The 24,005-nt window shown below is 40.5% G+C and overlaps 3 protein-coding genes across 10 annotated transcripts in view; 2 read left to right on the forward strand and 1 right to left on the reverse strand.

Moving 5' to 3' along the window:
• STRN3 (striatin 3) overlaps nt 1-1,148 on the reverse strand; it is a 66,338-nt gene extending 65,190 nt beyond the window's left edge. For 2 of the 5 annotated variants that reach the window (XM_069858376.1, XM_069858377.1), the window contains exon 1: nt 720-1,142. In XM_069858376.1, the coding sequence (XP_069714477.1) occupies nt 720-1,037 (318 nt within the window). In that variant the 5' untranslated portion in view covers nt 1,038-1,142. Of the gene's footprint in view, nt 1-719 lie in introns of all 5 variants that reach the window. The other 3 variants (XM_069858375.1, XM_069858374.1, XM_069858378.1) reach the window with 3 other exon arrangements.
• G2E3 (G2/M-phase specific E3 ubiquitin protein ligase) overlaps nt 1-17,977 on the forward strand; it is a 229,052-nt gene extending 211,075 nt beyond the window's left edge. The window contains exon 16 of the transcript XR_011337542.1: nt 17,959-17,977. The gene's annotated coding sequence lies outside the window, so the exon portion shown is untranslated. The remainder of the gene's footprint in view (nt 1-17,958) is intronic.
• On the forward strand, nt 543-23,811 carry AP4S1 (adaptor related protein complex 4 subunit sigma 1). Of its 4 annotated transcripts, none has more exons than XM_069858383.1 (7): nt 543-649; nt 6,318-6,459; nt 7,755-7,954; nt 9,352-9,438; nt 10,533-10,601; nt 13,617-13,640; nt 23,195-23,811. In XM_069858383.1, exons 3-7 carry the CDS (start codon nt 7,817-7,819, stop codon nt 23,321-23,323), a joined length of 447 nt encoding a protein of 148 aa, XP_069714484.1. In that variant the 5' UTR covers nt 543-649; nt 6,318-6,459; nt 7,755-7,816; the 3' UTR covers nt 23,324-23,811. The 4 variants fall into 4 exon arrangements, with proteins under 4 accessions (XP_069714484.1, XP_069714483.1, XP_069714485.1 ...); XM_069858382.1 differs by lacking the exon at nt 543-649 and adding an exon at nt 1,378-1,462; XM_069858384.1 differs by lacking the exon at nt 543-649 and adding an exon at nt 1,378-1,462 and having other exon boundaries at nt 13,617-13,628.
• The last annotated feature ends 194 nt before the right edge of the window (nt 23,812-24,005 follow it).

Below are 24,005 nucleotides of genomic sequence, written 5' to 3' on the forward strand. Positions count from 1 at the left end.
CTAATTACGGCGCAATTTGATGGGATGCTGCTTCAAGACAGTAAACATTCACCCCACACAAAAATCACCTAAAAATTGTCTGGAAACAATAGTGTTTTAGATGTTACCGTCTACATTTCTGTCCTGTAAGAGAATAACGACTCGTATGCGAATCCCTCCCATCCGGTGGATTTTGTAACGTGAACATAAACTTGAAGTAGTCCACGGGTGGTTTTATTTTCACGTACGAAAGAAATTAGTAGAGATATCCTCGCTACTACTAAAGGTAAGCGTTACGGGCAAGAGATCGACAGCGGAACTGCCCGCGCTTTAGAGTCACTGAGTTTTTGTTCCCGAGGCGAAGTTCGCACTTTTACCCACGTTTCGCAGCCCCCCGGCCCCCGCCCCCGGCTGCTCCCGGTCCTCCCACGCGGCACCTCGGAGCGCGGGGCCGAAGGGGCCGGAGGGGCCGTGTCCCGGCCGGGCTCCCCGCGCCGGCAGCTGTCAGGGCGCCGGGCGCAGTCCCGCCGCGGGGGCAGCGGCGCGCGGGGCCGGGCGCGCGGGCGGCCGCCATTGCTACGAACCAAAATGGCTGCCCCAGGGAGAGGAGCCCGGCGCAGGCCGTGAAGGGCCGCGCCTCCGCCGGCCTCGCCCGCCGGACCTCGCCCAGGTACCGTCCCCGAGCCGCGGCCGCCCCGCGCCCCCCCACCTCCCGCCGGCCCCCCTCCCCGCTCCCCTACCTGCAGCTCGGCCCGCTCCACCTCCCAGTGCGCGCGCTCCATCTCGAAGCGCGCCCACTCGTGCTGGATGTAGTGCAGGATCCCCGGAATGGTGTAGTGCTGCGGCCGGGACAGCTCGCCGGGGCCCGCCGCCTCCTGGCCCGCCGGGGCCGCGGGGCCCTGCGCCTGCTGCCCTCCTCCTCCGCCGCCGGCCCCGGCCCCCGCGCAGCCCCCGGCCGACTGCAGGCTCACGTTCCCGCCCGCCTGCGGCGGCGGCTGCTGCTGCTGCGGCCTCGGGGCGGCCGCCATCCCACCGCCGGCTCCGGGGTGTTCGTCCATTGTCTGCGGGGAGCCCTCCTCCTCGTCCCGCGGCGGGGGCCTGGAGCGGGGGCCGGGGAGGGAGTGAGCGGAGCTGGCTGGGGCGGCGGGGGGAGGAGGGGGGAGGCGGGCCGGGGGTGGGGGGGAGGTGGGCTGCGCCGCGCCGAGAGGTGCCCGGGTGTCAGAGCAGCGCCGAGCCACCGCCAGCCGCCATTACAGCCGCCGCGCCGCCCACCCGCGGCCGCGCGGGGAGGGAGGGAGGGGAGGGGAGAGGGGGGACGGCGCGGGGCCTGCCGGGAAATCGCTCTCCCCCCCACCCTTCCCCCCGGCGGGCGGAGCGCGCGTGCGCGGGGGCGGGGCCGGGACCCCCCGGGGCGGGAGCGGCCGGCGGCCCGGGGTGCGGCGCCTCGGGGGTTAAAGCGCTGGGGTCTCCACAACCCCCAGAGGTGGGTTCGGAGGCTCCTTAGAGGATGGCCAGGCCTTTCGCCAGGGAGCGGTCATCTCCTGGTACCCCGGTGGTCGAGGAGGTGTGAAACGCGTTCCCTCCTTGATCATCGAGCGTCCCGAGTGGGAAGGGATCCGTGAGGATCGAGTGCAACGCCTGTGGTGTAACCTGGGGAGCGTGAGGGGACGAGAAGGGAAAGTGCACAATATTTGCAATTCAGAAGTGGGTTTTTTCTTCCCACGTGAGGAGGGGTTTGCAAGGAAGTACTGCTTGATTTTTGTCTCGCTTAGTTTTATCTGTGGTAGCAGTGCTACGTTCGATGATGTTGTTTGAATATAGTGAAATTACCGTAGTTGGAAAATAATACTCTGAAATGCGACATACAAATTATTGTTACATCCCGTTTGAAATAATCTGTTGGTCACCCATTGTACGTCTGGTGATGGGTTGGGTTTGCCTCTCTTCAAAATATATAATGCCGTACTCATTCAGTAACAAAATGGGTGGTTTTGATAGGAATGGTTGGACTCGATGATCCGGTGGGTCTCTTCCAACCTGGTGATTCTATGATTCTATGATTTCCTAAACAGAGCTCGTTCTTGACACAGCTGGAACTCTGAATTACTGAAAATGTTAATACCCCTAGCTTTGTTACTGCTGTTTCCTTTCTCTACTAATCTCTCCTCAGGTGTGTATTGCACTTACAGTTGGTTTATCCAGTCCTTCCTCTCTCTTCCATTAACTCATTTCCTACTAAAATTTCATCCTACGGTCTTCCTGATACCATGCAGATTAGTCAGACTAAATCCAACTCCTTTCCGCCTCGGCTGATTTTTTTCATTGTCTATTGACAGTATCAAATCATTACTAAAATAAGACTTGCCTTATAAGCAGTTTAATCTGTTGTTTAGCTTCAATCTTATGGGGCATTCCTTGTTCCTGAGTTTATGGGAGTTATTGCATTTAATTCTGTTACTATATTCAGCCAGCATTTTGACAACTCTCCCGCAAAGGAAAAGTTTTTTACTCTTTCCTTCCTCCCTGACTTCCCTAGATTAATCAGGTTGCTTTTTTAAAATCCCTGATCCTGAAGTCTAACACTATTTTCTTTTAAAGCCACATAGATGTCATTGTTTCATCTCTGGATTAATTTTGTGTACAGTAATAAGATTTAGAATACAAAAGCAGTTACTATTATGGGTAAATATTAGTAACACTGCATGTGAATTTTATTAAAGCCTTGTTGGAACAAAAATGGGAAGCACAAAAGTATTGATTATGTCACCGGCCTTCATTTGCTACATACTTCTGTACAATAAAGGCATGGCCAGGGAGCTCAATAGCCTAATGTATACCTCAAAAATGTTTGTTCCCGTGCCTCTATCGTTTAGTCATTTTTGTCTTTTCATTAATATTTTAATTCTAGTTTAACTTACTTTGTTCTGCATAGTACACACATAAAGTGCAACTAGACCGTTGCATTCAGAAAACGGACACATTTAGAGTTGACTGGTGTAGTAAATTATTGGCTTGCAGTTATGTCTAACATTTATTTTTAATTCTTGCTGAATCAGGAAATGTAGTCGTGCATTTCTTATTTGCTATTTGATTTTTTATTTACATTTGAGCTGGGAGTCCTAGAATGTGGCAAAACTTTGTTATAGCGCAATAACTAAAATGCTTCTAGATCTGTGAACTTTGACTTGAGTGGGTTTAGCATGAGAGGCACACATCTAATTTGAATGATAACTGTACTGCAAGAAGTCTCAAACTCAGGTTGTGTTTCTTTTTTTGTAATTTGAATATGTATAAATTTTAGTGAAATCTTTGGCAGAATACATGAATGTTGAGTCCTGTCTACTGGAGGACTAATTACATTTTTGTTTAAAATATGTTTTACATTACTGTATATAGAATCTGCTGTGTTTGCCACGCTGGAGACTAAAGACCTTTTTATCCGCAGAACCGGTATTGCAGGCTTTGCTTCTCTAAGAGGTCTTAACCAGTATCTGAAAAGAAAGCATTTAGGGGTGTGACTCACAACCAGGGACAAGTTACTTTCAGGTGTCTCATGCAATTATACTGCCTACAGAGCTGGTGTCCTGGAAGCAGTTCCTGGACCGTCATGGTTTTTGTTTCAGCATCTTGAAGCAAAGCAGGCAGGTCTCAGTTTGTCTTGGAATACAAGGGTGAAGTTACTTGCACAAGCAGGGCGGCGTGAGTCTGATCGAGGGCATCTTTAAGAAGCATCTCTCTTCATAAGCCTGGGTCCATGATCTTCTGTGTATGTGCTGGTTTAGAAGGAGTTAAAGCAGTCGTATTACAAGTCATCAATGACTACAAACTCCATCAGTCTTACCAGTGTGAGTCACACAAGCCAATCATGATACCAGTTTTCTCTCATAAATATTTATCTGTGAGAGATACTTTAATGAGAGTGAGATCTAACACAATGTAAGAGTGCATATTTAAATTAGAGGTGTTAAATTGTGTCATTTATGTGCATGCCAAATATTTTGTAAAGGAAATAAAAGAGAGGGCTACTCATTTTCTCTGGCAGGTAATTTCTTTGGAAGGGAAGTTTCTAATTTCAAGACTTTTTACATCTTCCCCTAGTGATACCTTGTGAGATTTTTGTTTCCAGAGAATTCTCATTTTGTCATGGGGTTTCATAGGTGCTTTGTAGATCAGGTATGTACGAAGCACATACTGTAGGCTATTCTGGACAAAATTTCTAATGCACGGTTGACTGTGATGGGGAGAGCTGGACTTGACAGCCCATCAGGATCTGGATAGTCCCTTCCAGTCTTCTATTCCTAAGCGCATTTGTGATGCAGATAGTTGTCCAGTGACCTGGAATGAGACAGCCTATTCATTGCTGACAAACAGCCTTCAGAGAGCAATGTCTTTTCATTACTAAAATGAGCAAAATAATGGCAGAGATATGAAAGGCTTGCATCTTGTCACCAATTCCCTTGAACCATTTGATTCTGTATGCATAAAAGCATTGTAATTTGTGTGTGTGTGCGTGGATACACACAGGCATGTTCGTGAGAATGCACAGAAAAGCACATAAGAGTTGTATCAGAAGAAATGGAGCTATCTTTGTAAGTGGAGTACAAATTATTGATCATAAAAGGTAGCTTCTCAAATATATAGAACTTGATGAAGGGATGGGAGTTTCTCCACCCATCGGCATGCACAGATATGCTTTTGTTTGTTTATTACACTTCACACATTTCTTTACATCTTCTATATGAAAAACTAATTTTAACCTGTTGTCTGTATTTGAAAGCCAAGATGAAAGAAGAAATAAACTTTGTTTGTTAGGAAAAAAACCTCAGTTATTTCCTGGGTTTTATGCTTAAATTCTGCAAGCAAATGTTTTTATTTTTGCAAGTGATTTTTTTTCAGAATTATTTTTAAAGGAAATATAACCCCCTTACAATATTTTTAACATTGGTATTATTCTCAAAGTCAGATTCCATAGCTATGGAAAAAGGCTTGCATTATTTCTGTAAATTTTTTAAAAGCATTATTTGTACATGTAGATCTATTCCAATGTTTCTACACAAAATTCTGCTTGTGCTGCCAATTACTTGAGCAAAATTGCTGGCTGAAATTTTTGGAAGCTATCTTTGGGACTATTAGCAAATGATTGTCTTGTAAATTACAGATAACGCATTTTAGTACTAGTATGGTTCTGCCTCTATTACAACATTATTCATTTTTTTAATGTCTGTTCTGGGTAAGAGCATTTGTGAGGGTTAGAAAAGAAATCTGGTCTAAAGTATTTTCATATGTAAAACAATCCAGGCCATTCATAAGAATATACGGAGATACAGTAGTCATAACATTAGAAAAGGGATTAACTATGTAGAGAGATTAGGTTAATAAAGGAATAATTAGGATTAGGGGCAAGTCCTGTAATAGGATCCACACGTATCAATCCTTTGTGTCTTTTTTCTTTTATATATTGCTTAGCAGTAACTCAAAGTACAACAGCACTGTCACTGCTCCTGGGGTTACTGTTCTCCTGTTCTCAGGTCCTACTTGAATATGTGCATACATGTGAAGCCTCAAGATTTACTCTTCTAGGATGGATTTGTGCGACTTGCTGATTTCTGAGAACAGGATTTAAGTTCCACAGTACTATTCATGATTAAATTATTAAAATAGCTTGGAAATAACTTGTTCAACACAGAGGATTCTTAATTCATGCTTCAGCAGTACCAGACACAAAGATGAAGCATGAAAGCTATGAAAGAAAAAGAAAAGCTATATATCGTTGTCATTATTTGTTTGTCTTGGACAGACATGTTTTGCAGTTGGTAGGAACAATGTGCTTAGCTTTCAGTCTCCTATGTCTGAGCTTGCTATTTTTTTCATTAAAACAATAGGCAGTATTTCTTAGGTTGTTTGTCTTTCAGCCCAAAAACTTTTTGTACATAGCCATAAGCTTCGGATATCTTTTGCTTGTGAGGTTGGCACTTGCTAGAGTGCCTTATTCTGGGCTGGAAAGAGTCATTCATTTTTACCTTTACTTCTTGGAAGGTTTATATTAAAAAATTACTAAGTCATCTCACTGCTTTACATTTCTTTATGTCTCAGAATATTAAGAGATCTCTTCTACTGCAACTCTATCCTCAAGCAGAAACACAAAATAGAACGGGGCGGGGGGCGGGAGGGAATGGGGAAAGGCCACACCTTGAACACAGAAAAGACTGTATAGATGGTACTCTCCCATTTAGTTATATATGTCAGCCTGAGCTGCCATCCAACAGTGAAGATGCCATCATACATTTCCATCTGGGCCTCTTTTTTTTGTCTTAATTACCTGTTTCATTCTTTCTCAGAGACCAGCTTGTGCTGCTTCAGAAGCCCAGGGTGCACCAATGCAGCAGCACTGACCAGCGTCTACAACTTTTCTGTTGGAGCAAATTAACAAAAGTGCACTCCTATTCTGGATGTGAAAAGACTTTACCGTGCCTGGCAGAGGTGAGAATGGTCTGAGAGTGTTACAATTCCAAATGAACTTTCTTGTTCTGAGGATTGATCCTGGACTTCTGATCCCTGGAACTGTCCTAGGAACAAGAGCATATCAAAGAGGAATTTATGGAATAACTGGGGTAAAAGCTTCCTTGTGGTTGTAAGATAAGGCAAGGGAAGAGTCCTCCCTGTTAGCTGATTTTTCCTTTGATATTTTTCTTCATCTGAGGGCTTGGGAAGATTTAAGGGAGAAAATATTCCTGGTCATCCTATGCCCCTTTTGAATCTGTCATCTGTTTTGAAGAGTTGTGTGCAGGGGATAGTGAAGACAAGAGGAAGATGTTACTCTTAACCTCTGATATTAATTCACAATGAAGGCTGTATTTTTTCCAAGGGCAACAAGTTTGTTAGACTGGTATCCAGTCAAAAAATTATCTTTTAGTGATGGTTTCTTTAAAGCAACATAACAGCTCCCAGGATGTCTTTCTGAAACAGGTCTGTGGGAACCTACAACAGGGCTGCTGCGGGAATTTTCCTTTCATTGTTGACTGATTTTTGTGAATTTGGTGTGTGATTTCCACCTTCCCCCATCTAATTTTAAAACTATTTAAATCATATGGTACTTTCTCAAGTACAAGAAATGCCCCTACTACATTTTCTAATATTTATACAAAGTTATACTACTACTAACATGTTTTTGGCAAGTTTGGGATTTTTTTGAGTTCTTTAACTTGTAACAGTTACAATTTTAGTGTTTCATATGATTTCAGTTTCCTTAATGGCAGTGCTTCTGAGGGTGTAGATAGCACTATACATGATCAATCTTGGTTAAAAAGTGAACTGTCAGTATCAGTTGTAATTACTGAAGATATATTTAGTATAGAAATCTAAACTGGTTTGTGTATAGACTAAACTATGTTACACTGAGTAAAATGGAATCACTTTCTTGAGACCAAGTGATGATAACAAAAGTGGCTTTTCTTTCAGAAAATAATTAGGTGGTCAGTGTGAATCAGAAATTAGCAATAGTTTTAAGAAGAAATTGTCTACTTCATTTACCAAAATCCTACAAAGAAATTGCCTAATAATGAGAAAGCTATTATTATTATTAGATAGTTTGTGATTATTTGTATGGGATATAAATTTGGAATTTACTCATGGGATGCATGCAAAAGATTATATTCCTTTATTTATGTTTGGGTAATAAACTTAGTCCTGCGTATATGCAGATGTGGGCTGGCTGGCTTCTTGGAAGACTGTTCTAACTCCTGTGTATACCACTGTTTTTTTCCCTCTCCTCACAGAAATATTCTCCTTCATTCTTGCATCCAGTATTCAAATCTAGCACTGAGATCGACAGAACAAAATGATAAAATTTTTTCTTATGGTAAACAAACAAGGTCAAACACGGCTCTCTAGGTATTATGAGCATGTAGAAATTAATAAACGGACAATGCTGGAAGCTGAAGTAATCAAAAACTGTCTCTCTCGTTCAAAGGATCAGGTAAGCTTTGTGTTTCTTCTCTTAGCCATTTTATTTTATCAATATCTCTCATCTTCTGTGTTGATAGTTCTGAAAACACACCGGTTTCCATTGCAGGTTATTATTTCATTTGTACCTGTGAAGAAAATATTGTTTTCAGTCAGATGAGTTGTTATTCTGCATGGAATAAATATGTTTTTCTGAGGCTTACAGAGGTTTCAGAGTTTTGTGTATCACTGTTATTCCTCCTGTTTGTTTGAAGAAGCTCAGAAGTCCAGAAAGAATTTTTTTATCCTGTTAATTGCTTGTATAGAAATCACTGGAGAGATATTACTCCTGCTTTGCTGGAAAGTAGTAGGGACAGTACTGACAGCTTCAAGTGTAAACAAAAAACTTGCAGGAAAGGATTCCAATTCATGAAATACTATCTCAACCACAGGGGTTCTTGGAAATGCATTTTTTTAGGCCTATGTATTAGGCATTTTTATTCAAAGTGTTCACACTTTCTGCAAGAAAGTCAGAAAACTCAGAAGTTGGAAGATTTCTTAGATGAATGTTGAGATGTTCATGGATTACTTGGTTGAGCCATTGGGTCTTTAAGAAAACTACTAAAACTTAGCAAAACTTTTGAGCACATTGACTTACCTTGGAAAAGAAGTCTGTGACTAGAGTTTTTTGATTTGTGTTCTGAAGTCAGCTTCTTTATTTTTCATTGATTATGTGTGTCCTTGAACAATGGTCCTCACATATTTCATTCTAGAAAACCTCAGGAAAAACAGCAGTTCCTATAAAGTGCCTTAGTTCACAGACTTGACAGTTGCTAAAGAAATGAACTCCAGACTGCTCTTGCAACAGCATCTTTAAACAAACTTTACCAAAAGACCTAACAGTAGTATGCCATTTCAAGGACTGAGCGAAATGGTAAAGTCTCCTTTAAAAAGGAGACGGCATCTTGTAAAGCCGTGTATAACAGCACCATCTGCTGGGGCCTCTCTTACTGTCAAAGACGTGAACTTTCTCCCTGGGCCTGGAAGTCTAATACTCTAAATCTTTATATAAAAATAGCAATAATTTTTTAAATATGAAAATGACCTACAGGTTGTCTCTTCTGGAAATTTCCAAATGAGATTTTAGGGTAAGTACTGACTGCCTTCTAACCCTGAAGAAGTCACTTCAGTTGTGTATGTTCCAGTTTTTCCATTTCAAAAGTGGTACCCACCAGCAGATGAAGTTTTTTTGTGATAATTACCCTACTAAATTTCTTTCAAGTCAAAGTTGTTTGGTGTATCTTGAGAAATCTGCTGTTCTCCGCGGGCCTTACAATCATGCAAGTGTAGGCTTTTTGAGCACTCTGTGCTTAATACCGTCATATGCTTAAGTGGCATCTACTGTATTTGACTCATTTTGCTTCTTCCTAGTGTTCTTTCATTGAGTACAAGGACTTTAAGCTGGTGTACCGACAGTATGCAGCCCTCTTTGTGGTTGTTGGAATCAATGAGACAGAGGTAAGAAATTATATACACTCTTGGAATGAAAGCTTGTAGTGATTATCATGGGCAGGAATTTTGCAATAGCAACTGGAGAATTTCGAGGAGTCATGGCAACACACACACACACCCCTTTTATTTCTGTGAAGTAAAAAAGAGATATAAAAGAATTGGGGTATGTTTGACTTCAGTTTGTAGTAGACTGAACTGTTGTCATGAGGGAGTCTTCCTAACACTTGTACTGATTCTAAGTTCTATATTTATGCTTGATTAAGCATAAGTTTATGCGGGGTGGGGTTTCTCAACAAGTGTTGATATTACAGCCAGATTAGCTGTCTAAGCTGTGGTGACTTCCCAGCTGTCCAGTGTTGTTCATCTCCTCGAGTAAAATAAAAAAAAATCCCATACTGTCAGCTAGAAAGAATGCAATTTATTGCATTTTTAAAAACTGGGGGGGGGGGGATGGTATCTGAAAATTGTCAAGTGCTGTTATTTCATCTCTCAGGCTGAGCCTGCAAGGCTTTAGCTTTTACATTGATTCCTGGTTCTCAGAAATTATTACAAAGCTACTATTGAAGACCTTAGCAGGGTGGTGTGGAAGGTAACTGCTGCCTACCACAGTGTCTTCAAGTCAGGGTTAGGAAGGGATGCCATTTTGAGCAAATTATTTTGGCTTTGCTACAAAGATCACCATCTATACTGCTGCAGCATAGCCTGGCTCTGTGCTGCAGCTGGCTGTGTGACTTCAGCATGGGTACACATTGCTAACAGCATAGTTAGCAGTGTCTATCTAGCTGACCTGGATGGTGGTGGAATAATGGATGCAGTGGGATGCCAGCAGCCCATGCAAGATGAAGCCATTGGGAACTGCAGTGCTTACTTATGTGTCTGGCCTGAAGCTTCCACTCCCTGAGCACTCTCCTGCTCTTGGTCCTTCCACTGGGTAAGGACACCTCCTCTCGCTGTGGTGGCCTGAGCTTGTGTGCTTTATTGTAGGTTTTATGATATTTTCTAGTTGTTTCTCATGCGCCACAAACTGAAATAACATGAGAAATACTATTACATTTTCTAGCTAGTCATTTAATATTCACTTGTTTTTAATTTAATTTCAGAACGAGATGGCAGTATATGAACTCATTCATAATTTTGTGGAAGTTTTGGACAAATACTTCAGCAGAGTGGTGAGACATTCAATCTATTATGAAATATTTCTTCTCTTTCAGAACTTCAGCAAACAGGTCATTTTAGGGAATCAATTAGCATGATTATTATCACTGTAGAAAAAAAAAAGGAAAGAAGAAAGCAGTATTAGTTAATTTTTCAGAGAAGTAAAAGTATTAGGGGGTTATAAATCATCAGACAAGAAATACCAGAAATATTTCTCTTAGAAAAACGTGCTTTTATATGTTTATATGCAGGGATTTCTTTGGGTCATCTACTCTTAAAATAGCTACTGGCATTTTATGAATTTTAAAGAAATAAAGAGCTTTTTCTTTACAATTCCTTTTCCAGTACTTAGCATTACATCCCCCAAATACACTTCATTCATGATAAAGATGGTTTATGCATTAAGCAGGGAGCTTACATCATTCTCACTGAACAAGATCAGAGGGATGGAGCACAAATGAAACCTCAAAAACCAGTCTGTACTTGTGCTCCCCATATCATGCAAAAGTGGATATCTTATAAGACAGCTATTGTAGATAGGCATTTTGTTAAGAATTAAACATTAGAAGTCTTCAGTTAAAATGATGCTGCTTCTTTTGGTGGGAGATTGTTTCTCTTTACATAGTTTGCAAATGCAGCATTATAATTCTGGTTAGAACATGTGCTATTTAATATAAGATTTGTGCTAATTTTGTTATAAGCCAATCTGCCTGAAATCATACTTCGTCACAGTTTCAGTTTGTCTCCACTGGAATGTGTTGGATATTTATCTCAGAAAAGAGGACTGAATAGTCTTTCCTTGAGGATATTAAATTGGTAACTACACATACAAGAGATATGTAAGTTCTATAACTGGTTTCCCATTACTAGTAACACAGCAGACATGGCAGAGCTCCCCCTGAATTCAAGGATGTGATTGATGAAGTCATCTGCACTATTCACTACTTAAATGCCTGGCAAATGTTTTGGGCTATTATCTCAACTAACATCACACCAGCCAGTTGAAACCACTAGTGCCAAGTATATCCCTTTCTGACTGAACTAAGTTCAGAATTTGTCTCTGAACATTGTTACTATTGCAGTCCCCACCAAAGCAGTGAGAGGAGTTTGATCCTGATAGCACAGGAATGCACAATGAAATTTAGTCACATCTTATTTATCTAATTGAGCTAATAGTTGCCAACCTCCTCTCAAGTTCTATTTCCTTCACTTGAGGCAGAGCAAAAAAAGATGTAGTTCTTATACATATAAATGTAATACATATAATTCCTTGACCACTTATATAACTCAACCACTGATAGTTGTTAGAAATTTGCTGAATTCATCATACCGGAGGTTTTGTATAGCATTTAAAGTTTGAAACTGGAGGAAATGAGAAGGAAAGTGGTTAAAAAAAAACTTATGCCATTCCATGGTTCTGTTTTTCAATAGCATATAACACAATAAATGGTAGAGCACTGAAGAAGAGGGCTATAATTCTAGCTGGGGTTTCTGGCAAGAAAGTATAAGTCTGTACTATTGTGGATTAATGTTTAGGATTTGCAAAATTTTAGCAGAATCCCAAATTGTCATAATGAGAACAGAGATAAAACTTGGGGAAAGAACATCTGTCCTGCTCTAGAATGACATCTTGTCATCTATTATTTTTAGGCTGGTAAGCTTTAAACATTCCCACATACTCTATTATTATCTAATGGAGTTTACAGACCTTGAATTCAAATATCAGAACAAACATTAGCAGATTTACACGGAAAGCTTTCAGAGTTCTTTGTGAGATATAATTCTGAGTCTTCTCCACTTTTATAATGGCTACGGAGGGAAAACTCTGCGTACTGTTGAAAATGCTTACTGCAATGTTTTCAACTACTTCTTAATGCTGAGGCAACTCAAACTGATCAGGTTCATAAAATACAATTTTTGTGATGCATGAAAAAATTCTAATTGTGTGGTCAGTTAGCAGAGGCCTGTAGGCAAGAACTAGTGCAGTTCAGGGCATCTTTAGACTATAGATATAGCAGCAATTTTACCAGTGGGAACGCTGCCTGAAACCAGGTTTAGTCTGTGAATGGAAACCATATTAGCAAACTAAATTCCTTCAGTAGCAGATAAAGATTCCCTCTTTCAGCAGAGACTGGGAAAGCTCCACCCTAACTGTGCAAGATCTTAACTGCTGAGGCTTGATTAATTGTTTCTAAATTTAGACGTTTAACTGAAGGACCCAAGTTAGAAGTTTGGTCATCCTAAGCTCTCATTGCCAGTAGTGGACACAGATGAGTATCTCGAGAAAGTGAGTCATGCCTCAAGCGTGCTGAATTAACAGTTGAAGATACCCATTGCTTTTATTTGCTGCAGAGAGACCACAACGGCTTCTAACTCAGATATTTTGATTGAATAAAACTACTTGGCTTAAATCCAGGCCAAGACTGGAAGGGAAGTGGTGACTATGAGAAGAATTGTGTTGTTGGGGCTGAAGCAATAATTAGAAGTCCTAAAGGTCCAAAGCTTGGAGTCACCTTCCCTCTTCTGGTATATCCAGCCACATCGACCACAGCCATGGGTATATGCAATGTCTGGATTTTGCTGTTGAAATGATCTGCAGCAACGCTTTTTACTGTTTCTATATAAATTTTAAACTTGGCATCAAAATCCTGTTTATGCAAAAGGAGGAAGAGAGAATGTAGGGCTGCAGTTGCCATTATCAGAGATGCTGTTTTTTCACCCAGTCATTCAGACAGCACTGCGTACATTCAGATTGTTGCTCGTGGGGGGCTTCAGTGGTTTTTTCTAAGTACAAATTTCAGAACATTGGCTTTTATTAGAAAGGCATGTAATACATAAAAGGTAAAGCAGTATTGCAGGAAAGAGTATGTGATTGTACAGTCCAGAACAGAAATCTAAATCACCTTAAAATTTTTTATCTGTATTTTGAAGAGTTTCTTTATCCTCTAAAGGGATGTGTAATGTTTAACAACTATATGAGATGAGAACTGAAACTGTAAATAATGGTTGCCTGTATCTTTTCTTTGCAGAGTGAATTAGATGTATCCTTTTCAGTATCAGAAATCCATTTGTCTGTCCCTTTCTGGTGCATCCTACAGTTCCTACTGTCTTCGTAGCACTGTTAAACAGTCAAGACAGTGCAGAGGTTTCACAGATTTTGCGCTTACAGTAAGTAGCATCATTTTGACACCTTTCTCAAAGCACAGCTGATGTTCATGAGTGTCACCTACTTAAATCCTCAGTCATTATGATAAGCCTGGTACCACTTAAAGTTAGACAGGAAGAGCTTGCTTAAAGACAGCTATGTACTATTAACATCTAGACATGAAAAGTTATATTCACAGAGGAACTTTCAGGCTTCACCAATTATAAGTTCAGGTTTTTCTTTAAGTTTACAATTAAATAGATATTGGAATGAGGGCAATAGTAAGAACTGAATATTACACCTGTGTTGTGAGACAAATAGCAGTAGCATCATTGTAAGATCAGGTTTGTGCTTTGATCTTGCTTCATGGAAGTCTGGAAGAGTTTTACTTTCTATATCAATAGAAAGAGAGAAAGGCCTGGCAGGAGGAAATTTAGGAAACCAGGCACTGGCACAGATACTACCTTCCTCCCTCCTGTATTTTCATGTGTATGATTTGCAGGATATTAACTAAAATATAATTTTAAAAATGGACTAAAACCAAATAGAAATAAATACTACATACTAGAATACACTCCAACAATTAAACATGAATAGCAAGTAAATAAAGGTACAATACTGAATTTGAAGAAATGTATACCAGGAGAATGTAGCACAAACAGTCATCTTGCCCAGTTCTTCCAATCCCACAGTCTCCTCATTCTGCACCAGCAATCCTTATGCCTGTGGCTAAATGCAGACCTATTGATACAAAGAGTTTCAGTTATACATCTGATATACAGTTGCCAACCTAGAATCAAATACTTTAAAGTTATGTAGTTTCTTTACCTTATTTGAGAACTAGAATATATGAAGACTATTTAAAAAAAAAATCTGTTTTTTCTTGTAAATGTTCTTACTTTTTACTGAAGGAAAGAAAGGAATTATAAATATTTTAATGCTTGCCACATGCTGAAACTTTGTCTTATTTACTGAACTGAAATATGAGTTTATATGTGTATATATATATGTGTGTGTATATATACTGTCTGTATTTCCTTCCTGAAATTCACAAAATGCTGTCATATTAATATAACACTCCTAAATTCACCTGTATTATAAAAAAGCAATAATGACATTTTAGCATGAAGAGACTCTTACAGGCTCTGAGGGATTGTATAACTACATTTTTTTGTATTCTGTTAGTATAGTTAAGGATTAGAACTACGTGTGCTTGTGTATGAGCCTTACTGAATTTGAGACTAACCTGACCTATTCAATAATTATACATAGAGACAGTCCCACATGTTTCCGTATAGTGTATTTTGCGTCTGCAATTGCCTGATTCTTTTTATCTTCAAATGTTTGGATTACTGATGATTCTACATTCCACCTGTCTGTGATCATCCTTTTCATACTGAGAGGAATCTCCTGTGGTTATACACCTACAGTTACCACCAGGAGCCCATTTAATAGTTGAGAAAGTCTCCTGCATATTTAGCAAGCTTCTGCATACGGTGCTAGTTGCATTGTATAGAAAAGTTGTTGCCTTATATGCTCACATTAATATTTGCAGTGGATATAATACAGTGTCTGAATGACTCCTGTAGACGTTAATCTTCTACATGCGTCTCATGTGCATGAGGCTGTGAATATAAATATGTGGAATACAGGAGTGTACATAAGTTACTATGTTATTTGAAAATACTAGAAATAATACTGGAATAGCTCGTGTCTGATACCTCTCAACATGTATGACATACGAATGACGTACATAATTTTTTCACTCGAAAATGTACTTTTATACATTATACATCTCAGGAACAATCTTAAAATAAAACATTTTACTTCTGTGTATGTACAAAATAGTTCTCCTATTTAGGAAAGCAAGCTTTTCATAACTTGAGAGGATACCTAAAATAGTTGAAATGAAGTGAGATACCCTCAACGTTAAATGTAAAGCAGATGTGTAACAATGAAGAAGTGGGCTCTTCAAGGCTGTAATTATTTTTTACAACAGCTCAACTAGCCCGCCCAGAAGAACAATATACGATCTGGACCACAAGTGTCTTACACAGATGTTAATGCAGTGCAAGCAATAATTCCTTAATATGCCTTTCATAGTGTGTAAGATCATATCTCCACCTGGGATTAAATCATTTCCTTTGCCAAATAGTCTTAAGCTAACTCTTATATTCAGTACAGCCTGATGGAGGAAGTATACAGTCTCGAGTGTCTGTAACAGTGAACACAAAGTTTTACAGAATCTTTGTATACAGGGTATCTGGCTGGAGAGTCTCTCAGTTTCCTGACTTTGTGGTATTATTACATAGGATACATACGTACATAGATACATAGGAAGTTTATTTCAAAAGTGATAATGGCTGTTCTGTATAGAAAGCAGTGCTTACTAACATGAAAAAAAAATAGTAGGAAATAACATGAAATCAAAAAATGTGAAAAAATGGGTCATCATCGTTGAAGGCTATTCACCCATGCATAGAGCAAACCCCAGTTAAATATAAAGGCAATCACGCAATTGAAATGTTCTGGAGCCCATACTAAGCATGTGCACTGATTGTTGAAACATTCCCAGCCTCAGTGCATTATCCCAGTATTCCTGACAATGCATCTTGTAGAATCATAGAATAGTTAGGGTTGGAAGGGACCTTAAAGATCATCTAGTAATTCCAAGCCCCCTGCCATGGGCAGGGACGTCTCACTAAGTCAGCCTGCTCAAGGCCCCATCCAACCTGGCCTTGAACACTCTCAGGGATGGGACATCCACAACTTCCCGTGGCAACCTGTTCCAGTGTCTCACCACTCTCATGGTGAAGAAATTCTTCCTAATATGTAGTCTAAATCTGCCCCTCTCCAGTTTATACCCGTTCCCCCTCATCCTATCACCACAAGCCTTTGTGAATAGTTCCTCTCCAGCTTTCCTGTAGGCCCCTTTCAGGTACTGGAAGGTCTCTGTAAGATCTCCTTGGAGACTTCTCTTCTCCAGGCTGAACAAGCCCAACTCTCCCAGCCTGTCCTCTTAGGGAAGGTGCTTCAGCCCTCTGATCATCCTTGTAGCCCTCCTCTGGACCAATACTGCCAAGTCCTTTGCAGGGCAGCTCTCAATCACTTCATCCCCATCATTTACTGAAATCAGGGATTGCCCCGACCTAGGTGCAGGACGCTGCACTTGGCCTTGTTGAACCTCATGTTATTCACACAGACTCACTTCTCCAGTCTGTCCAGGTCCCTCTGGATGACGTCCCGTCCTTCCGGTGTGGCAACTACGCCACTCAGCTTAGTGTCATCTGCAAACTTGCTGAGAGTGCGCTCAATCTCACTGTCAGTATCACTGATGAAGATATTAAATCTTCGTCACCTATTATATCTCCTATGGGTCTCCAGCTTTCATGTAGATCCAAACACCCAAATTCACCAGGGCACTGGTGTTGTAGTTTGCATCTTGGCCTGAGTCATTTGTCAGGAAGGGCCCTTTGGGCACAAAGCAGACACTGAGTTCAATCTGAATCCTGCCCAACAGGATGCATACATAACATTTATTTGTACATATGACATAGGTATGTGTGGTGCTAAACAACGTATAAACAATTGCAAATTTATTTCATCTCATGCACACTGCAAAAATGAACACTGAATAGCTGCTAGCCAACCAAATAACTACTTCAGATTAGCCTTGTTTTTTATGTTTTTTCACAATTTTTGTGAATTGTAAAGCATGTAGCCATTATATGATGTCCACTTTCATTCTGAGAGACAGTCAGTCACATACTTAAGAGTACCTATGGCAGAATGACATGGCATTTGTAAAGTTGTTGGGTTTGTTTTTAAAATATCTGTAAATGCTGTCAGGCCGGGACAAGTACTGAAATTGTGGTGTTGCTTTCTAATGTTAATAGCACTGTGCCTCGTTTCTTCATATGAAGTAAATGGGTGGGATTTTCTCTGGCTCTAAAACTCCAGCTTGAGTGATGTAGGAGGTGCTTTCTTGATGCAATGATGACAAAGAGACTATAAAAACTCAAGTGTTAAAACAGCTTCTTTGTAGGGAACAATATGCTGGTAAACATGGGAGATTCTAAAGTTACAAAAAGTTGACTTTCTGTTGCCTGAACTGTTGAAGCAGAGCTTACTTGAAGACTCATTCTTAACTTACGGAAGACACAGATACTTACATTCCCCTTGTGGGAGGGGAGGAGGAAGGGTGCTCTACGGCCAAGTATTTGGAGAATGTTATTTTGATCCAAAAAACCCATTACATTCATTGCAACTAGCTGCTGCTGCTCCTAGGATAGATACAAAACTTTGATACACTTCATGTGAATCAACTGTATTCTTCAGTCCCCTGTGGAGTAACACTTACTTTCATAGTATAGTGCATTTATGTAGTAAGAAAATTGATTGATGAATTTATTTTGCATATTCATAAGGATACAGGTCATTTTGTACTGTAAAATAAGTGGTTGAAGTGGAAACCAATAAGGATTTGCTTAAAAATTGTTGCTCATTGAAGGAAAAATTTCCCTCTAGGTCTGTGATGTAGGGGGACATGTACTTATATCAGGTAGATCAGACACCTTTCAAATTTTGGCAGAAATTCATCCCAATGTAGAAGCAAATATTCAAGAATATGACAGAATTTGAAGGGGCCATTTGTCTTCTATTTAATATAGCATTGTTGTTTGAGGAAGAAATGGTCACAAAGGGCTGAATGGGCTTCAGTGCCTAAAATCTGCCTAGAATTAGATAGAATAAAAGTTACTGAAAGCAAATGTTAGCAAAGATGAAGTTGGAATGCATGATTCTAGATTAAAAAAGAAGCAACTCTAACTAATCTTTAGTTGAAGATGAATGTCCACAGAGGAAATCAAGTTTCTAATGCTGTATATTCAGTAGCAAACCATCTGCCCAATTAGTGCTGTAATCTACAAAGCTTTTGTTTGTGTTCCTAGGTGTGTTACCTGATCACTAGGTGTTGGCTGTACTTTATCATCTCTTAAGTCTGTACACACCCTTAATTACTTGCCTGGAAAATCGTGAGATATCTAAAATGTCTCTATATGAAGAAGTTATTAATCATACGCAAGTCCTAAATGTGTCTTTTCCTTTCCTTCTCTCATCCTTCTCCTCTACCCTGCTTAACTATTTGCCTATATATTCAAGGAAAGAGACACAAGGCCATGTCACATTTATGTCTTCTTGATGTCTATGTGCCATAAAAACTCTCTGTGAGAGTAGAAAGTACCTTTAATGGCTTTAACAATGGCAGCTCTTAAAGTTACTGAACGCCAGCATAACATTTAAATACTGATTATAGTAGGTGCCATTTCCCCTATTGCTGGGCACACAGCCACAACAGCATTGACTGAAATCTGTACACTGAAGACAGTGAGGGCTCACGTTTTTCCTAGGCTGCCTGCTTAAGAGTATTTCCTGTTTGAGTGCTTTGAAGACTTCTATTACAGACTTTTATCTACAACTGCACAGATTAATACATGTTTTCTTCTGGGTACTTGTTTAAAAATGCCCATTATCCTCTGCACGGATCTAGTGAAAGTCCCTTAATCCTCCTCTGTGGGCAGCCAGGATTCTTACTGAAAGCAGGACCTTAAGTGACAGCTCTGGGTGGTGCACATGGCAGCACACACACTGAATACAGCTCTTTCCTGTTGCCAGTTGCTCAAACTGGTTTGCTTTGCTGCTTTTCATCTGGGTGTGGATCTATGACCTCAGGGCTTTAAACCCTGAAATCTGGGGTCACTTGCCAAACAAGTGACAGGTGGGGAGGATGAGCCTTGCTGAGGATCAGAGATACATTTCCCTCACTGGGCAGGGCATGCAGCGGCGAATGCCTAAGCAGTGTGTCTGTGACAAGATGTAACCTTAGAGGATAGTCATGAGGCTTAGAGAAGGAGGAAAAAGCCAAGGTTGCTCCTTGTGCAATCTGACTGTTTGCCAAGAACAGCGTGGTAAATGGAAGTGGGGAGGGAGCTGAAAAAGGAAGCTGGCATATTAGCTTGAGGGTAGAGGGTAAAGAATGCTTTTAAGACTTCCAAAATCAAGATGAGAGATTTTTCCAGAATGGTATTAGTATCTCCATTCAAACTGCAGGTGAAATCGCTTGTCTGGAATGATGTCTGAGAGATTAACAGATTACAAATGGACAGAAATCATACCGCTAAGTTTTCTGTAAAGGAGTAGACCAGTTTTGAAATAGCATGTAGTGGCTCTGCAGGGGAATTGACACCTCATTTAACCATATTGTGTTTGAGTGGAACAGCTGCACAATACTTATTGGTACATGTGCACTTTTCTTTCGATGTGGTATCAGCTCTTTAGGAAATGCAGCAACACTGTTTTAAATGTCTTCTCAAATAAGGTGATGCAGAAATAAGGCAGAAGTGGCAAGTTACTACATCATCACCGATCGTGGTTTATCAAGTCTTCTGGGTTTTACATCTTTGGGACTCTGAAAGGAAAAGGACAGCCTAGAGGGACTGGAGCTCTTACTCCTCTGTGGGAGCTGGAGTGCTGTAAATTAGTGGGAGAGTGTAAAAATTAAAAGCCAAAAGGAGCTGCCCTTATTGCCTGTTGAAACTTGAATGGAATGTTATCCAACTTCATTAACAGATCCTCTTGCCCTGTGTAGAGCAGTGCTAGAGGTGAACTAAGCAGCAATAGAAGAGCTGTCATCTGAAAAATTCCCACATTACTGGAAAAAAGAAACTCTGCCTTTTCAGATTAAAATATTTGCATAAAGACTGATTTACTTGAAAAGTATACAGTGAGAAGAAATTTATCATAAGTTTTTAATCTGCCAAGCAATGTAAATGTTTGCCTTTGTCTCTGGAACCACAGAAACTGAGACTTTAGGATACTACTGCTCCTTGATATTGAAAGGCATAAGCCTGATTTTTAGAAGCAATTAAGACCTACGGTCAGACTCGGGAAGAAGTCTGGTATTTAAAGTACAATTTTGAATTAAATTGGGTGGTTAAGTTTAGGCCAGCAAATTAGAGGCTATCTAGCTGATGAATCATGGGCATACCCAAGATCATGTCAACAGCTGTATTTCTCTTCCTCATTTAACAGTATCTAGTCATAAAGTTATTTGAGGGCCTGAATTCTGCTACTACAAGCACCTAGACATGCTGTGCTCTTCGCCAGGCAGAAGGCATTTTCTGAAGCAGCAATACAACTGCAAACCCTTCAGCACAAACATACAGTATCACCGAGTTCAGCCCAGAGGAAGGTGACAGCCTGTGACCATAGAGGTTCTGTCTAAACAAGTTCAAACTTCTACTTCTTCATCTCTTGGAAGGGAGGTCACACATAAGGCTGACAAGGTGACATTGTTGTGCCCCTCTTGGTTTAACGTATGCAGCAGAGCAGCCACCAAGAGAGGGATAAAACCTTAAGCTTCTATCATTTCCAGGCTGGACCATCATACTCCAAAACTTTTTACAGACAGCAGGAGAACCTTAAGTAGAGCACAGCAGGTGCAGCTGCTGCCAACTCAGCTAAGCTTGCCCATGGAGAAAGGCAGGTTTAGAATTCCCTAGGCTGAGGACAGGTGTCAGGCAGGCAGCATCTCTACTGTGACATTTTAAGAGAATGACCCAGTTCATCATTACCTGAAGCAATGACTTGGGCTTCTGAATATGAGAAAAAGGATTACAAAAAACCCAAACCCTCTCTGCATTCCCAAGTACTGCCTTCAGCCCCACTTCTCTAGAACCCATGAATTATTTGTTGTTTCTGGCTTTTGACAGGGAATAAAGCACCTAACTCAGATTAAGGAATTCCCTTCTCAAAAACAGTTGTATAAACCTTGTATGCAGGTGTCTGCTCCAGATCCTGTCAACTTGTTTGGCTAAAAAACAAGGCATGGGCATGTTCAGTGGTATTTAATCTATTTCTTGAATTCAGACCTAGGACTGTTCATTTTTGTAGCTCACATTGTTGTGGCTCTGGTGGTTTGAGGTGGTGTCTCCCCACCACTTGCATTTAGCACCTAGGAAGAACAAATACTTAAAAATACGTGGCTCCTCAGCTGTTGTCCTATACAGTTCAGTGCTCCAGCTGTTCCTGCTTTTTGCAGAGCAGTAGGGTAGACGGCTGTAGTTGGATGCACTGGAACTCGTGAGACAGAGCAGTCCTCCTCCTGTTCAAAAAAATGAGACTTGAGCTTTATTATGCTGAGCTGAAGAAAAGATTGATGCTTTCAAAAACGTGGCTATTCCAGCTTCACTGCTTAGGATTGAAATCCACTAAAAAATACAAGGACTGGAGCAAAACCAGGATGTCTTCCTGAGCTCAAATTACAGCATCAAAAACAGCATAATGAGCGGAGAAGGTGCTCAGGAGATTCTTAACAAAGCTGGAAAAAGTGTTCAGAGATGTACTTAAAAGTTAATGTGAAAGCGTCTCTGTAACGCCACTGCAGCCACCCTCAATGCACAGGCAAGAATGAGCAAGAGCAAAATGAAGACAAAGCTGATCTGCTCGGCCCAGCAAAGTACACGCGTAAGGAATGGCAGCAGCTGGGGAACGAGGCAGACGAAGGGTCACTCACACCATGCTGTAGATGCACATTAGTCAGGCCCAGGGGATGGACACAGCAGGCTTTTTCATTGTGCCCGTTTCAGATTATGGGGATAAATGGCAACACCAGAAACTCTTTTCAATAAGTAACCCCTTGAATTTGCGTGGGGGATGCCCATCACACTGATGTGCATGAGCGGAACGGCTGCCACTTAATGCTGGAGGAAGGCCTGTCATCTTAGGGGGGTTTTATTGAGAGATGCTGTTAGATTATGTTAAGGAAAGACAGAGATGGCTATGGAAACGTTTCCTGTGTCACAACAGTGGAAATTCATATTGTTTCAGATTTTCCTTTAGGTGAACATTAAAGATGATGAATATCTCTTAGATAAATATGAGCCACTTATTTACTTTTACTCTCCTTTATGACAATTATTACTACATCAGTATCTCAAACTTTACACATCAGCATATTCCAGCCGTTTTCAAGCAGATCAAGTAAACTATGCCTGTCAATTAGGGTGAGGAAAATTTTATTGGAGAATCAAATATTAAGAATTGGACTGACAGTTACTTTGGTGATAAGAAATGCAGAATATTTGCATCTTCACATACAAGGTTGTTATCCTTTGGTAACATTTTGTATTCAAACAATATGTGGTAAAGTTAATCACTTAGATGCAAGTTTGAGTTGAGATTTCTTTTACAACTATGTGGTAATTCTCCAAGATGGGAACCTGTTGGTGCTTTAACTTCTCTGCTACAAATTTCTGACATCTCTGGCCAGGAACAAAGTGTCAATTTAGAATAAATGAAGGAATGTTTATTTCTGTAAACCTGGATTAAAGACTAAGGTGCCTAAGGTTTTCTCTGAATTATGTCCATATTGTACAAAGAGTACTTAACTTGAAACATTCTTAGATCATGTTCAACTTGGATAGAGTGCACATCATTTTGGATGAAATGGTGCTAAATGGCTGCATCGTGGAAACAAACCGGAATAGAATTCTTGCCCCGTTGTTGGTGCTTGACAAAGTGGCAGAAAGCTAGGAAGATGCAAGACTGACTACAGCTCCTGACAAGAAAAAGCGAGGCCATTGGGAGCATAGTGACAGCAGCTTTCTGCTGGTGTCAGACCTACTCATGCAATACCCTAATTGGGAAACAGTTCCTGTTTCACCAGTACCCTACGTACCTAGTGGAAAGAAAGAGCTAAACATAAAGCAGAACCTGCAATTTCAGATGTAGCTTTATTGACCCAGCTGAAATCTTGTAACAGTCAACATGTAAAACTGATTGAGGATTAAGTAAATTAAACTGTGAATTAAAGTTCTGTAACTTTTATGACCACTTCTAAACTAGATTCATCCTTCATCACATTGCTGGTTTCACTCCCTTTTCCACGTCATGGTTACAAAAGAAATGTCACTAACCGAAGTACAGACACATTTTGCATTGCTGCATACTGTGTATATTGTAACTAGCAGTATTTGGCACTTAAGTCTTAAAAACATTAATAAAAGATAATTAAAATCAAAGTTTGGTCATCTTTTGTCATGTTGGCTTCATAGCTTATACAAAATCTTTTCCATTTTGCACACCGGTGTATTTTTTTTCTTCTGTATATTCTATCCATGCATCATGATTAAACATTTACAGAAGCTGAGTAATAAAAGATATGCAAATTTCTCAGTGGCAGCCAGGTACCAAATCACACCTTCCTTCTTGAGCA

The sequence above is a fragment of the Phaenicophaeus curvirostris genome, chromosome 5 (assembly GCF_032191515.1).
Source record: "Phaenicophaeus curvirostris isolate KB17595 chromosome 5, BPBGC_Pcur_1.0, whole genome shotgun sequence".
Taxonomy (NCBI): domain Eukaryota; kingdom Metazoa; phylum Chordata; class Aves; order Cuculiformes; family Cuculidae; genus Phaenicophaeus; species Phaenicophaeus curvirostris.

What these genes read in the sequence shown, in the direction of transcription:
- AP4S1 (XM_069858383.1), top strand. Translation starts at nt 7,817, where the DNA reads ATGATAAAATTTTTTCTTATGGTAAACAAACAAGGTCAAACACGGCTC. An exon ending in TTGGAATCAATGAGACAGAG is followed by an intron (nt 9,439 to 10,532) that starts GTAAGAAATTAT and finishes ATTTAATTTCAG; the next exon opens with AACGAGATGGCAGTATATGA. An exon ending in AATTAGATGTATCCTTTTCA is followed by an intron (nt 13,641 to 23,194) that starts GTATCAGAAATC and finishes AAACATTCTTAG; the next exon opens with ATCATGTTCAACTTGGATAG.